General features: G+C 55.5%; 1 protein-coding gene across 13 annotated transcripts in view; it reads right to left on the bottom strand.

Annotated features, from left to right (window-relative positions):
- LOC134154152 (tenascin-X-like) overlaps positions 1–15,555 on the bottom strand; it is a 56,068-nt gene that overhangs the window by 2,398 nt on the left and 38,115 nt on the right. For 10 of the 13 annotated variants that reach the window (XM_062600850.1, XM_062600851.1, XM_062600855.1 and 7 more), the window contains 16 exons: positions 14,585–14,881; positions 13,859–14,155; positions 13,182–13,478; positions 12,113–12,406; positions 10,710–11,003; positions 10,133–10,426; positions 8,819–9,112; positions 7,685–7,984; positions 6,473–6,766; positions 5,896–6,189; positions 4,670–4,963; positions 3,177–3,307; positions 2,334–2,466; positions 1,657–1,808; positions 1,242–1,338; positions 621–782 (listed from right to left, as the gene is read on the bottom strand). In XM_062600850.1, the coding sequence (XP_062456834.1) occupies positions 621–782; positions 1,242–1,338; positions 1,657–1,808; positions 2,334–2,466; positions 3,177–3,307; positions 4,670–4,963; positions 5,896–6,189; positions 6,473–6,766; positions 7,685–7,984; positions 8,819–9,112; positions 10,133–10,426; positions 10,710–11,003; positions 12,113–12,406; positions 13,182–13,478; positions 13,859–14,155; positions 14,585–14,881 (3,924 nt within the window). The remainder of the gene's footprint in view (positions 1–620; positions 783–1,241; positions 1,339–1,656; positions 1,809–2,333; positions 2,467–3,176; positions 3,308–4,669; positions 4,964–5,895; positions 6,190–6,472; positions 6,767–7,684; positions 7,985–8,818; positions 9,113–10,132; positions 10,427–10,709; positions 11,004–12,112; positions 12,407–13,181; positions 13,479–13,858; positions 14,156–14,584; positions 14,882–15,555) is intronic. The other 3 variants (XM_062600860.1, XM_062600863.1, XM_062600859.1) reach the window with 2 other exon arrangements.

Genomic DNA, 15,555 nt, shown 5'->3' with positions numbered 1-15,555 from the left:
GGATGAGATCTCTAGGACCCACGCTATGGGTTTGGGACCTCCAGGACCCCCATGGGACAGGGACCACAGACCCTGCTGTGCGACAGGAACCCCCTGGGACCTCCACAGCAGCCAGCTGGGGACCCTCAGGGTGCCCGCATCACTGGGGTAGGACCCCATTGGATCCCACAATGGGGTGGGACACCCCCTTCCCATATCCCTCCATGGGGACCCCCAGACCCACACATCTATGGGACAGGGATTCCAGGGACCCGCCATGTCCCCATCATAGGGACACTAGACACCCATATCTAGGAGATGGGGACCTCCAGGACACCCATAGCCCCATCATGAGGACATCGGACCCCCATATCTAGGAGATGAGGACCTTCAGGACACCCATATCCCCACCATGAGGACACAGGGACCTCCAGGACCCCCATATCCTCATCATGGGGACACCAGACCCCCATAGCTAGGAGATGGGAACCTCCAGGACCCACATATCTATGGGACAGGGACACCCAGGACCCATCCCAGAGTTTGGGGACCTCTAAGACCCCCGTGTCCCCAGAATCCCAGACCCCACCATGGGCCAGGTCCCTGCCCCCAACCCCACCACGTCCCCTGTGTCCCCGCACCAGCAGTGCCACTGTAGGCGCCCAGGTGGAGGCGGAAGTCGTCCTCAGGGCCAGCAACAGCAAAATCGCGGTAGTGGGCGAAGACGGCTTCGCCTGGCGCCCGCAGGTCCACCCGCAGCTCCGTGGGGCGCCCCCAGGTCAGCGCGTGCAAGGCTTCGTTGCCTGTGGCCAGACATCAGGGTCCCATGGGGCTCCCGGCACTACATGGATGCCTGGGACCCTCCTCAGATCCACCCGGATGCCTGGGTACCTCCCATGGGCCACCCAGATGCCTGGGTCCCTCAGGGCTGCCAGGGCCCTGGGGATCTCCACAAGGTTGCCCAGATGCCTGGAACCCTCCCCAGATGCCACCTGGAGTCCTTCCCAGGGGCCACCCAGATGCACCAGGATGCCTGGGTCCCTCAGGGTTACCAGGGCACTGGGGGTCTCCACAAGGTTGCCCGGATGCCCAGAACCTTCCCCAGATGCCACCTGGATACCTGAGTCCTTCCCAGGAGCCACCCAGATGCACCCAGACACCTGAGTCCCTTCCCTCAGCAGGGCTCCCAGGTCCCTCCCAGTGGCTCGGTCCCCCCACCCCCACCCCGGACACCTAGGTGCCCCGGACACCTGGGCGCTCACCGAGCCAGAACTCCTGGGAGAGGTTGCCGAAGCCGCGGGCGTAGTCAGCCCAACCCCGCCAGAAGTCAGTGAGGCCGTTCATGCGCCGCTGGAAAACCTGGGGGGGGTCCCGGGGGTCAGAGACCCCCTCGACCCCTGGGACCCCTCCACAGGGACCCACATTGCCCCCCATGGTAGTGCCCCCCATGACCCCCCCGTTACCCCCTTTGCCCCCCATGGGACCCATGAGACTCCCCCAGGACTCTCTATTGCCTCCCTAGGACCCCTTGTGATCCCCCCCCCCCTCCAGGATCCCCTATTGCCCCCCCATGGGACCCCTTAGAACCCTCCCTAGGACCCCCCCCATTGCCTCCTAGAGCCCTCTGGATCCCTTGGGACCGCCCATTGCCCCCCATTGCCCCCCTCCAAGTCGCACCAGCCAGCCGCCGCCGTTGGTCTCCATGTCGCAGAAGACCCGCAGCGGCCGCCCGGGGTCACCATCGAGGAAGATGAGGGTCTGGCGTGAAGGCCCCGGGCCATTGAGCTGCTCCTCGGCACAGTCCCGGGGGTACGGGAAGGGTAGAGGTGCTGCGGGGGAGGGGAAGGACCGTGCTGCCTTGGGGCCCAGGCGTCCAGGAGGGCCCAGGCGTCCGGGGTGGGGGGGCTCCAGCACCCACCTAGGGGCCCAGGCATCTGGGGAACCCTCAACACCCACCCAGGAACCCAGGTGTCCAGGGGGGCCCAGGCATCCAGGGGTCTCCAGCATTCACCCAGGGACCCAGGTGTCCGGGGCGGGGGGTGGGGGGGAACAGGCATCCTGTGGGCCCAGGCATCTGGGGGTCTCCAGCACTCACCCAGGGGCCCAGGCGTCCGGGGAACCCTCAACACCACCCGGCAACCCAGGTGCCCAGAGGGGCCCAGGTGTCCAGGGGGCCCTCAGCACCCACCCAGGGACCCAGGGTGCCCCCACCCCAAAGGGACCCAGGCATCTGGATGCCCCCATCCTCCAACTAGGGACCCAGGCATCCGGGTTCCCCCTCATCCTCCCGCAAAGGGTCCCAGGTGACCGGGTGCCCCCCATCCCTCCCCAAGGGGCCCCAGCGTCCGGCTCACGGGTGGCGAAGGTGGCCTCGCGGGGGGCTCCAGGCTGCCCCCCACCCAGGGCCCGGAGCTGCACCCGGTAGCGCCCAGCTGGCTCCAGCTCCACCAGCTCGTGGGTTGTCGCCTCGGGGGGCAGCCGCAGCGTCTGGGTGGGGGGTGGGGGAGTCAGCAGGGGGCTCAGGGGAGTCACAGGCTGTTAGTGGGGTCCCCGGGAGGGTATTGGGGTCACCAAGGGAGTCACAGGATGATATTAGGGGTCCCCAGGGAGGTATTGAGGTGCCCAGAGGGGGAATTGGGGTATCATTGGGGTTCCCAGGGGGGATATTGGGGCCACCAAAGGGGTCACAGGGTGATATTGGGGTCCCTGGAGGGATATTGGGGTGCCCAGGGGGATACTGGGGTGTCATTGGAGTCCCCAGGGGGATATTGGGGTGCCCAGGGGTTAATGGGGTGTCACTGAGGTCTCCAGGAGGATATTGGGGCTCCAAAGGGGTCATGGGGAGATATTTGGGTCCCTAGAGGGATATTGGGTGCTCAGGGGGTTCATGGGGTGTCATTTGGGTCCCCAAGGGCATATTGGGGTGCTCAGGGAGATATTGAGATGACACTGGGGTCCCCAGAGGGATACTGGGGTGCCCAAAGGGGTTCATGGGGTGTCCTTGGGGTCCCCAGGTGGAATATTGGGGTGTCCAGGGGGATATTGGGGTGTCATGGGATATAGGGATGCCCAAGGGGTTTTGGGGTGTCATTGTGGTCCCCAGGTGGATATTGGGGTGCCCAGAGGGATATCGGGGGGGCCAGTTGAAGTCTCAGGGGGGTTCAGGGAGAGGGGTGGGGGGTCGGGTTTAGGAGTACCTGGGGGTCACCACCGGGGGGGCCGTAGGAGAGGACGTAGCCACCGGGAGGGGCGTTGGGGGGGTCCCAGCGCAGCCGGGCACTTCGGGGCGTCACCGCCTCCACCCAGAGCCCCCGCAGTGTTGCCGGATCTAGAGGCGGGGCACTTGCATAGGTCTGGAGGTCCTGCCCCACACCCACACCCCCCCTAGAGACACCTAGACCCACCAGACACCAACCAGAGCTTTCCAGAGACTCACGGACCCCCCCAGCACCCCACAGACTCCACAGACCTCATAGTGCCCCATAGACCCCAAAGACTCCCCGTAGACACCGCAGACCCCACAGATCCCCCACAGATTCCATACTGCCCTATAGATTCCATAATACCCCACAGATCCCCATAAACTCTCTCCATAGTCACTGTAATTCCCCATGGACCCCATAGACCCCACAGATCCCCCATAGATCCTATAGTGCCTCATAGGCTCCATAACATCCCATAGATCCCCATAAACTCTCATCCCCTAGACCTCATAGTGCCCCATAGACCTCACAGATCTCCACAGACCCATAGTGCCCCATAGACTCCATAACACCTCACAAGCCCCCATAAAATCCCACAATGGATCTGATAGTGCCCCATAGACCCCACAGAACTTCTATAGATCCCACAGTGCCCCTTAGACTCCATAGGAGCCCACAGAGCCCCACAAATTCCCCCCAGAGACCCCATAGCACCCCACAGAACCCCACAGACCCCACAGAACTCCAGTAAGACCCACAGACTGCCACAGATCCCCCCACAGATCCCAAAGATCCCCACAGCACTCCATAGATGTTGCAGACCACCTCATAGACCCCATAGACTCATAAATCCCACAGAGACCCATGGAATCCATCGCAATCTGCAGAGACTCCCCATAAGCCCCAAAGACACCCCCCCCATAGAGCCCCACAGAGCCCATAGACCCCTTAGGACCCCATAGATCCCCAGAGACCCCAAAGATCCCTCCACAGACTCATAGACACTACAAATCCCCACAGTGCCCCATAGCGCTCCATACTGCCCCACAGACCCCATAGACCCCCACCGGCCCCTTACAGAGCTCCACAGACCCCATCATGCCCAATAGACCCCCACAGAGCCCACTGACCTATAGACTCCATACAGCACTGTAGACCCCACAGATCTGCATAGACTCCCCTACAGGCCCCCACAAACACCCCCATAGAACCCAGAGTGCCCCATAGACCCTGTAGCACCCCCAAAACCCTCATAGTGCCCTCCCATGGATCTCACATATGCAGTAGAGCCCTAGACAACCCCATAGACCAATAGCACCCTAGAGATGCCATAGCCCACCACCCCCAACCCTAGAGGCCCTTAGACACAGCAGGGACCTCCTGGAGGACCTGGAGACATCAGTTACCCCATCATCAACAGGGACCTGGGAAAATGGAGATATCGGGCACCCACCAGGGAGATATCAGGGACCCACAGCCACTCTCACCTGTGATGGCATCAGTGGAGATGGGGCCCAGACGTTTCTGCCCCCACATCCCGTACAGATCGAACTCGTAGTGGTGGGATGGAGCCAGGTCGGGCACAGTCACCATACGCAACCCACCACCCACAGGCAGCACCTGGGGCTGGCCTTGCACATCCTTGTACTGCACCATGAAGGAGTCAAAGGTGCCCTCGGGGACGGTCCAGTTGAGCTGGACGGAGATGGGGGTGACATGGGAGGCCGTGAGCTCGCCCAGGCGGGGTTGGGGTGGTGGTTCCTCTTCTGATGGAGTAAGGGCTGCAATGGGGAGGGCAAAGTGCAGGGCACATTGAGGACATCCGTCCACTCATCTATCTAATCATCCAACCGTCCACATACCAATCCATCTGTCCATTTGTCCATCCATTCCTCCAGGCTTCCACCCACCCAGTCACCCATTTTTCCATGCACTGTTTTCCATCCATCGCTCCATGAATGTCTCCCTCCCTCCAACAGTTCAATTCTCCATCCAACCATCCAGTAATCCTGGCATCCATCCACCCAATCTTCACACCATTTGTCAACTCGATCATCTGCTCATTTATCCACCTGTTTGTCAATCAAGTCATTCATCCATTCATTAGTCTGTTTAAGTATTCAGCAGTTTGTCCCTCCATCCTTCCTCTCAACCATCTGTCCATCAGTACATCTGTGTAATTATCCACCCATCTGTCCATCCCTCCACTCGACCAGCCATCCATCTAGCCACACCTCCATCAATTAAACTCGCATTAGACCAGCTTTGGTCCACATGTCCATTCCTGCATCTATTTGTCCATCCATTTCTCAGTCATTCTTTCACTCATCCATCCATCTCTTTATCTCTCCATCTAACTGTCTACCCATCCAGCCATACAACCATTGGTCCATCCATCCATCCACAGTTCCAGTCATCCTATTGCCCATTTCTCCATGTGCTTTTTTTTTATCTTGTAGTCCTTGATTTCATCCATCCATCCAACCACACAATTATCCACCCATCCATCCTTCCATCTATCCAAGCAAGCCCTCATCCAGCCATGAAGCCAGGCCATCATCCATCCATCCATCCATTCATCTATCCATCCATCCCCACATCAGCACCCAAGACTGTTCCTCCTGTCCAAGCTCCTGCCTTGATGAAAACCCAGGGCAGTAATTAAGGCCCAGGGCTCAGAAGAGACCGAGTCAGTGTCTGTAGCTGCCCTCACCTGTGATAGCATCAGTGGAGATGGGGCCAAAACGCTTCTGCCCCCACACCCCATACAGGTTGAACTTGTAGCGGCGCGATGGTGCCAGGTCAGACACAGTCACACTGCGGGACTCGCCGTCCACGGGAACCACCTGGGGTTGGCCTTGTGCATCCCTGTACTGCACCGTGAAGGAGTCAAAGGTGCCCTCAGGGACCGTCCATTCCAGCTGGACGGTGTTAGGAGTGACGTGGGAGGCCGTGAGGTCACCCAGGCGGGGCTGGGATGGTTCTTCCTCCTCCAGTGGGGCACGGGCTACAGTGGAAAGTACACAGTGCAGGGCACATCGGAGACAGACAGCTACCCACCCATCCTTACATCCTTCCCCTCATCTATCCTTTCATCCATCCAAGTAATCCACCATCTAGCTATCCAACCAGGCCCACATCTAGCCAACCAGCTATCCATCCACCCATCCACCCATCCATGCACCCATGCCTCCATCCATCCCCAAGTCAGCACTTAAGACCTGAGGTCCTGTCCTGATGCGAACCAAGGGCCCAGAAGGGACTGACCCAGTGCCTGCAGCTGCCCTCACCTATGACGGTGTCAGTGGAGATGGGGCCAACACGTTTCCGTCCCCACATTCCATACAGGTTGAACTTGTAGCGGCGAGATGGAGTCAGGTCGGGCACAGTCACCGTGCGGGACTCGCCGTCCACAGGCAAAACCTGAGGCTGGCCTTGTGCATCCTTGTACTGCACCGTGAAGGAGTCAAAGGTGCCCTCGGGGACCGTCCAGTCGAGCTGGACAGAACTGGGGGTGACGTGGGAGGCCGTGAGGTCGCCCAGGCGGGGCCGGGATGACACTTCCATCTCCGATGGAGCTGGGGCTGCAACAGAGAAGGCACAGTTCTGGGTGTGTTGGGGACAGTCAGCCACTCACCCGTCCTTCCATCCATCCATCGGTCCATCTGTCCTATCTGATCACCCACTCATCAATCAACTCACCCAACCATCCCCAGAGCAATCCATCCATCCATCCACCCATCTGTCCATCAATCAGTCCAGACTTCCATTCATCCACTCACTTCTTCATGCAGTTTTCTATCCATCACTGCATGATTTCCTCCCTCTCTCCCTCCCATCCTCCATCCATCCATCCTTCCAGTTTGATTCTCCATCTGAACCTCCATTCAGTCCAGCATCCATCCACCCAATCTTTATATAACCCCATTTTCCAACCCATCCCCCCACCCATTTATCCAGCTGTACATTGATCAAATCATTCATCCATTCATCAGTCTGTCAGCATGTTTAAGCAGTCATTTGTCCATCCACCCTTCCACTCAACCAGCCATCCATCTAGCCATACCTCCATCTATTAAACTCCCATTAGACCAGCTTTGGTCCACATGTCCATTCCTGCATCTATTTGTCCATCCATTTCTCAGTCCATTCTTTCACTCATCCATCCATCTGTTTATCTCTCCATTTAACTATCTACTCATCCAGCCATACAACCATTGGTCCATCCATCCATCCACAGCTATCCAATTGCCCATTTCTATAAGGAATCTTTTTGCACCTCTTAGTCCTTGATTCCATCCGTCCATCCAACCACACAATTACCCATTCATCTATCCATCCACCATCTATACTTCCATCCATCCATCCTTCCACCTGTCCAAGCAATCCCTCATCCAGCCATCCAACAGGCACACATTCATCAATCCAGCCATCCATCTAGTCATCCATCCATCCATCCATCCATCCCTTCATTCCTCCAGCCTTGCATGTCCCACTCTCACCTGTGACGGCATCGGTGGAGATGGGGCCCAGACGCTTCCGTCCCCACACACCATACAGGTTGAACTTGTAGCGGCGCGATGGAGTCAGGTTGGGCACAGTCACTGTGCGGGATTTGCCATCCACGGGCACCACCTGGGGCTGGCCTTGTGCATCCTTGTACTGCACCGTGAAGGAGTCAAAGGTGCCCTCGGGGACTGTCCAGTCGAGTTGGATGGAGCTGGGGGTGACGTGGGAGGCCGTGATGTCGCCCAGGCGGGGTTGGGATGGTGGTTCCTCCTTCGGTGGGGCCACAGCCGGGGCTGCAAGGCAGACAGTACAATGCAGGTCACCCTGGGGATAGCCACTCCCCCAGCCACCCAGCCAGCCTTCCACTCATCACTCTATCCATCCAACCATCCATCTAATCATCCACCCTGCTATCAAATCAAACAATCACCTACCTGTCCTTCTGCTCACCCTTCTCTCTATCCATCTAATCATTCACCCATCCATTAATTCGCCCAAGCATCCACTCTCCCAAAAATCCAGTTGATTCTCCACCCATCCTTCCTTCCATCCATTTACGCATCCATTTCTTGTCCATTACTCCATCCATTCATCCATCAAGTAATCCATCTGTCCATGAACCTTTTTTTCTATCCATCAGGCCTAGAATCCATCCCTCCATTGAACCACCCAGCCATCTAAGCATTCTCTAATTCCTTCAGCCAACCAACGAACCCGTCCATTCTTTCATTCAATCATCAATCCATCCATCCATCCTGCCATTCTTCCACGAAACCGTGCATTCCTTAAACCATGCAATCAATGAACCAGCCACACACTTACCCAAGCATCCAATCATCCATCCAACCATCTTTCCATCTATCTAATCAACCAACCATCCACCCATCTATCCAGCCACACACTCATCCAGTCATCTTTTCATCCTTCCATCACTTCAGCCATGCATCCATACCCCCAGCCCTCCAACCTTGCATCCATCCCTCCATCCATGCCCAAGCCAGCACCCAAGACTTGTTCCCATTTCACAGACTGTCCAAATGGAGAAGGATGGGCCATGACCACATTCCTGTCCCACTCCTAACCAAAGGCCCAAAGGGGACAGGGACAACGTCCGCAGCTACCCTCACCTGTGATCGCATCAGTGGAGATGGGGCCAAGACGTTTCCGTCCCCACATTCCGTACAGGTTGAACTTGTAGCGGCGTGATGGAGCCAGGTCATGCACGGTCACACTGCGGGACTCACTGTCCATGCGCAGCCCTTGGGGCTGGCCTTGTGCATCCTTGTACTGCACCGTGAAGGAGTCAAAGGTGCCCTCAGGGACTGTCCAGTCGAGCTGGACGGAGTCAGGGGTGGTGTGGGAGGCAGTGAGTTCACCCAGGCGGGGCTGGGATGGTGGTTCTTCTTCTGGTGGGGCTGAGGCTGCAATGGAGAGAGCACAGTGCAGGGCATCCTGGGGACAGACATTCACACATCCAGCCACGCAGCCAGCTATCCATCCACCCACTCCATCACACAGTCAGATCTGTGCTTTGCCCCTCCAGGCCTCCACACATCCAGTCATGCAGTTCTCCATGAATCATTCTCCATTCCTCATTCTGTGACTCCAATCATCCAACAATTTTGTTATCCATTCATCCCAGCATCCATCCAACCATTAATCATACCATGTCACCCATTCATCAATCCATCTGTCTTATGAATTCATACATTTATCCAGCCAGCCAGATATCCATTTGTCTATCCATCCACCTATCCACCAATCCACCCAATAGTCCTCCCATTAAAGCTGATATTTCTCCATCCAACCATTCACCTATCCATTTCTCCATCCACTCAGGCTGGCTGCCTGGTCAGATGGATGGATGGATGGATACATTTATCCATCCATCCATCCATCCAACTAGGCAGCCAGCCATTTCTCCATCTATTCATCCAGTCTTCCAGCTACCCATCTTTCCGTGAGCCTTTTCTATCCATCAGGTCATGAATCTATCCATACATTCGACCATGTGTACATCAAGCCACTCATTTGTCCCCCAGCCATTGCTCTAAACATTGGTCCAAACCTCCTTCCATGCTTCTGTCCATCCAGTCACTCATTTCTCCATCCACCCTTCTCCTTTGCTTAATACCAGACTCCATTCATCCATATAATTATCCATCTAAACTCTCCTTCTGTTCCTCCCTCAGAACAACCAATCATCCAACCATTCATCCACCATCCATCCAACCATCCCTCCAACCAACCATCCCATCATCCATCCATCCCTCTGACTTTGCATGCTCCCATCCCTTCATCCATTCCCCAGTTGGTACCCAAGATCTGTTTGTGTTTCCCAAAAGGCCCAAGCAGTGCAGGATGGACCCTACTCAGGCTCCTGCCCAATTCAAAAACCAGCCCACAGAGAGGGCAGGGACAGTGCATGCAGTTAACCTCACCTGTGACAGCATCAGTGGAAATAAGACCAATATGTTTCTGCTGCCAGATCCCGTAGAGGTTGAATGTGTATCGGCGGGATGGTGCCAGGTCAGACACGGTCACACTGCGGGACTCGCCATCCACGGGAACCACCTGGGGCTGGCCTTGTGCATCCCTGTACTGCACCGTGAAGGAGTCAAAGGTGCCCTCAGGGACCGTCCATTCCAGCTGGACGGAGTCAGGGGTGACATTGGAGGCTGTGAGGTCGCCTAGGCGGGGTTGGGATGATTCTTCCTCCTCCAGTGGGGCACGGGCTACAGTGGAGATGGTAGAGTGCAGAACACGTTGGAGACAGACAGCTACCCACCCATCCTTACATCTATCCATCCATCCTTTCATCCATCCAAGTAATCCACTATCTAACTATCCAACCAGGCCCACATCCAGTCAACCAGCTATCCATCCACCCATCCATCCACCCATCCATGCACCTATGCCTTCATCCATCCCCAAGTCAGCTCCTAAGACCTGAACTCCTGCCCTGATGAGAACCTAGGGCCCAGAAGGGACCGACTCAGTGCCTGCAGCTGCCCTCACCTGTGAGGGTGTCGGTGGAGATGGGGCCAAGACGTTTCCATCCCCACATCCCATACAGGTTGAACTTGTAGCGGTGCAATGGAACCAGGTCACGCACGGTCACACTGCGGGACCCACCACCCACAGGCAGAACCTGGGGCTGGCCTTGTGCATCCTTATACTGCACCATGAAGGAGTCAAAGGTGCCCTCAGGGACCGTCCAGTCAAGTTGGACAGAGTCAGGGGTGACGTGGGAGGCCGTGAGGTCACCGAGGCGGGGCTGGGATGCTGGTTCCTCCTCTGGTGGGGCCGGGGCTGCAATGGAGAGAGCACAGTGCAGGGCACACTGGGGACAGACATCTCCTCAGCCAGCCACCCGTCAATCCATCCATCAGTCCGTCTGTTCACCTATTTAATCATGCACTCATCAATCAACTCACTCAATGAACCACCCACCCAAGCACACATTGAAGCAGTTGCCTGGTTGTCCGTCCATCCATCCATGCTTCTCTCCATCTATCCATCTGGTTTTCCACCCATCTGTCCATCCGCGAAACCAGTCTTCCAACCTGCCAACCAGCCTTGAAACAGTCCAGCTGACCATCCCTCCAAACCTACATCTACGCCATACATTTTGTCCATTGTCCATCCTTCCACCCACCACTATCTGTCCATTCATCCACCTAAACATCCAATCATCAGTCAGCTCACCCAACTATCCATCCTAGGAGCCACTTACAGATCTGTTAAGCCAGATTTTTGTTCACTCACCCTTTCATAGATCTACTTACCTATGAGCTTGTTAGTTCATTCATCAATCCATCCATTTCTCTGTCCATCCATTCATCCATCCATCCATTCATCCATCCATCCATGTATTGATCCAATAACCCATTTTACCATGCACTTTTTTTCCATCCATCAGGCCTTGAATGGATTCATCTATCCAGCTATCAACCATCCATCTATCCATGCAACCCTGCAACCATCCACCCTTCCACCCAATCGTACAATTGCTAAACCATCCAACCAGTGAAACCATATTCAGCCAACCACAGTTATCCATCCATCCCTCCAATTACCTCCTTTTCCATGCACTTTTCCATCCATCAGTTCTTGTATTCATCCAACTAACTGTTCAATTATCTATCCAGCATCTTTTCATCCATCCATCCCTTGCCCAACCGGCCAAAACCTGCATCAACCACTGATACATCCATCCATCCATGCATCCGGTCAAACATCCAACCAACTTTCCAATATTGCATGCACCCACCTCTCCTCCATCCCCAAGGAAGTGCCCAAGAGCTGTTCCTATTGCCCAGAAAACCCCAGAGGACCGGGACAGTCCCAGCCCAGCCTCCTCATCAACTCCAAAACTAGTGCACAGAGGGGACAGGGATGATGCACACAGTCGCACTCACCTGTGATGACATCAGTGGAGATAAAACCAACACGTTTCTCTTGCCACACCCCATATAAGCTGAAATTGTAATGGTGGGATGATGCCAGGTCGGACACGGTCACTGTGCGGGACCCACCATCCACGGGTACCACCTGGGGCTGGCCTTGTGCATCCTTGTACTGCACCGTGAAGGAGTCAAAGGTGCCCCTGGGGACGGTCCATTGGAGCTGAACAGAGCCAGGGGTGACGTGGGAGGCCGTGAGGTTGCCAAGGCGGGGGCCTGGTGGAAGTTGCTTCTTCAGGGGGTCTGCAGCTGCAATAGATAGGGCCAATTGGTGGGCACATGGGGGACAGACAGCCACACATCCAGTCAGCCATCGGACCAACCATCTGACCAATCGTTCATCCATCTCGTCCACCATCAGTTAACTCACCCATATGTCCACCCATCCTCCCATTCCTCCAGCCATTTGGCCACACAACCACTCATCCATCTATTTATTGGTTTGTCACTACACTCAACCAGCCTGCCACCAGTTTGTCTCTCCATCCATCCATCCATTTGGCCAGCCAAATAGCCAGGCTTCCTTCTATCCCATCACCCACCTTTCCAAGCACATCCACCCATTCGTCAGGCCATAGTGCCATGAATCCAGGTATCTGACCATCCATACAAACATTTAACCATCCAATTGTTCATCCAACCATCCATACTTCCATCCAGCTGTTGAAATATCTGTCCATCCAACCATCTTTCCAACTATTGGAAAATCCATCCAGCCATTTGATCAACCAGTCACCTAGATAGTCAGCTTTTTATCCAGACATTTTTCCATTTATGCCCAGCCAGCTAACATGACACCCATTCATCCAACCATCCAACATTTCATACAACCATCTGTCCATGTAGTCCTCCCTCCATCCCTCCATCCTTGAATGCACCCATGACCATCACCAGTTCAGGGGTCAAGAGTTGTTCCTGTTTTCTGGATGGCCCAAATGGACAAGGATGGAGCCTGTCAAGGACATGACCCATTCCAAAACCAATGCACAGAGGAGACAGGGATGATGCCTGCAGCTGCCCTCACCTGTGACAGCATCGGTGGAGATGGGGCCCAGACGCTTCCGTCCCCACACACCATACAGGTTGAACTTGTAGCGACGCGATGGAACCAGGTTGGGCACGGTCACACTGCGGGAATCGCTGTCCACGGGAACCACCTGGGGCTGCCCTTGTGCATCCTTGTACTGCACCATGAAGGAGTCAAAGGTGCCCTCGGGGACTGTCCAGTCGAGCTGGACAGAGTCAGGGGTAACATGGGAGGCCGTGAGGTCGCCCAGACGGGGCTGTGATGCTGGTTCCTTCTCCTCTTGTGGGGCTGGGGCTGCAACGGAGAGGGCACAATGCAGAGCACAGGGGAGGACACCAGTTCATCCGCCCATCCATCAGTCTGTTTCTCTGTACATCCAGACAGCCATCCACCCATATTTTCCCACGTTTTTCCATCCATCTGTCCATGAATCCATGAATCCATCTGCATATCGAACAATCCATCCACCTCTTCAACCAGTTATTCATCCCACCATGCTTCCATCCATACAAACACCTTTCTAAACATCCAGCCAGCCAGCCAGAATCCAATACCACAACGAGCGCATTCTTCAATGCAAAGACCAAGGGGACCAGGATGGACCCTGCCCCGGCTCCTGAACAACTCCAAAAGAGGGCACAGGGGGACGGAGATAGTTCCTGTAGCACTCTCACCTGTGATGGCCTCAGTGGAAATAAGACCAACATATTTCTGCTGCCACACCCCATACAGGTTGAACTTGTAGCGGTGAGATGGAACCAGGTCAGGTACAGTCACCGTGCGGGACTTGCCATCCACAGGCACCACCTGGGGCTGGCCTTGCGCGTCCCTGTACTGCACCATGAAGGAGTCAAAGGTACCCTCAGATATGGTCCATTCCAGCTGGACGGAGTCAGGGGTGATGTGGGAGGCCGTGAGGTCACCCAGGCGGGGCTGGGAGGCCTGTTCCTCCTCTGCTGGTGGCACTGGGGCTGCAATGGAGGGGTCAAGGTGCAGCAGGGAAGCACAGTGGGGATTAAAATCCACCCATCCATCCATTTATTCATGTGCTCATCTAACCACCTTCCTGTACATCATCTCATCCATCCATCCATGTCAACTTTCTCTATAAATAATCCAAATATCCATGCGTGTTCCCTTTCACCCTGTAAAATCATTCACCCATCGATCCATCCATCCAAGGATCTTTCTGCAATTTCATGTATGCATCCATCAAACCACCAACCTTCCTGTCAACCTTGCATGCACCCATCCCTCCATGCAACCCAGTTCAGCACCCAGGACCAGTTCCCGTTTCCCGGATGACCCATATGGACAAACATGGGCAGTGACCACACTCCTGCCCCAATTCTAACCAAAACCCCAAAGGAGACCAGAATGATGCATACAACCACTCTCACCTGTGACGGCATCAGTGGAGATGGGGCCCAGACGTTTCCGTTCCCACACACCATACAGGTTGAACTTGTAGCGACGCGATGGAACCAGGTTGGGCACAGTCACACTGCGGGACCTGCCATCCGCAGGCACCACCTGGGGCTGGCCTTGTGCATCCTTGTACTGCACCGTGAAGGAGTCAAAGGTGCCCTCAGGGACAGTCCAGTCAAGCTGGACAGAGTGAGGGGTGACGTGGGAGGCTGTGAGGTCACCCAGGCGGGGCTGGGTGGCCGGTTTCTCCTCCTCCAGTGGGGCTGGGGCTGCAATAGAGAGGGCACAATGCAAAACGGAAGCACAGTGGGGATAAAAATCCACCCATCCATCCATCCACCACTCCAACAATTTACCCACCCAAACAGACCTCCATACTGCCATATAGTCAACTCATCACCCCTCCCTCTGTCACTTACCCCAACATCTAGCAATCTCTCTTGCCAGCCATCTAATCAGCCACCCAGCGAAATAATCATCCACCCATTAACCAACTCATCTATCTGTCACTCATCCACCCTCCCATTCTCCCATCTCTTTGCCCACACAGCCATTCATCCAGCCATTTAGACATAACTTGATCATGCTACTCAGTCAGACAGCCAACAGTCCATCTCTCCATCCATCCAGTCATCCATCCACTCACCATTTTCTCTGGATAGACAAACAGGCTTCCTTCCAACCAATCAAACAGATTTCCAAGAACATCTATCGAACTGCCAGGACATGCATCCATGAATCCACCCATACAAACACCCACACATTCCTTTAACCAGCCAAGTGTTGATCCAGCCTTCAGTGCGTCTCTCCAGTCATCAAAAGAACTTCCCGTGCAAACATTCTCTCAGCCATGCGTCCAACCATCCAAATATCCACCCAGCCGTCCAACCTATCACCCATACAACATCTCCTTACACCAGCCATCTCTCCATCCTATTACTCA

This window comes from Rhea pennata, unplaced genomic scaffold (assembly GCF_028389875.1).
Source record: "Rhea pennata isolate bPtePen1 unplaced genomic scaffold, bPtePen1.pri scaffold_118, whole genome shotgun sequence".
Classification (NCBI taxonomy): Eukaryota; Metazoa; Chordata; class Aves; order Rheiformes; family Rheidae; genus Rhea; species Rhea pennata.
This window is presented reverse-complemented; position numbering and strand designations above follow the sequence as displayed.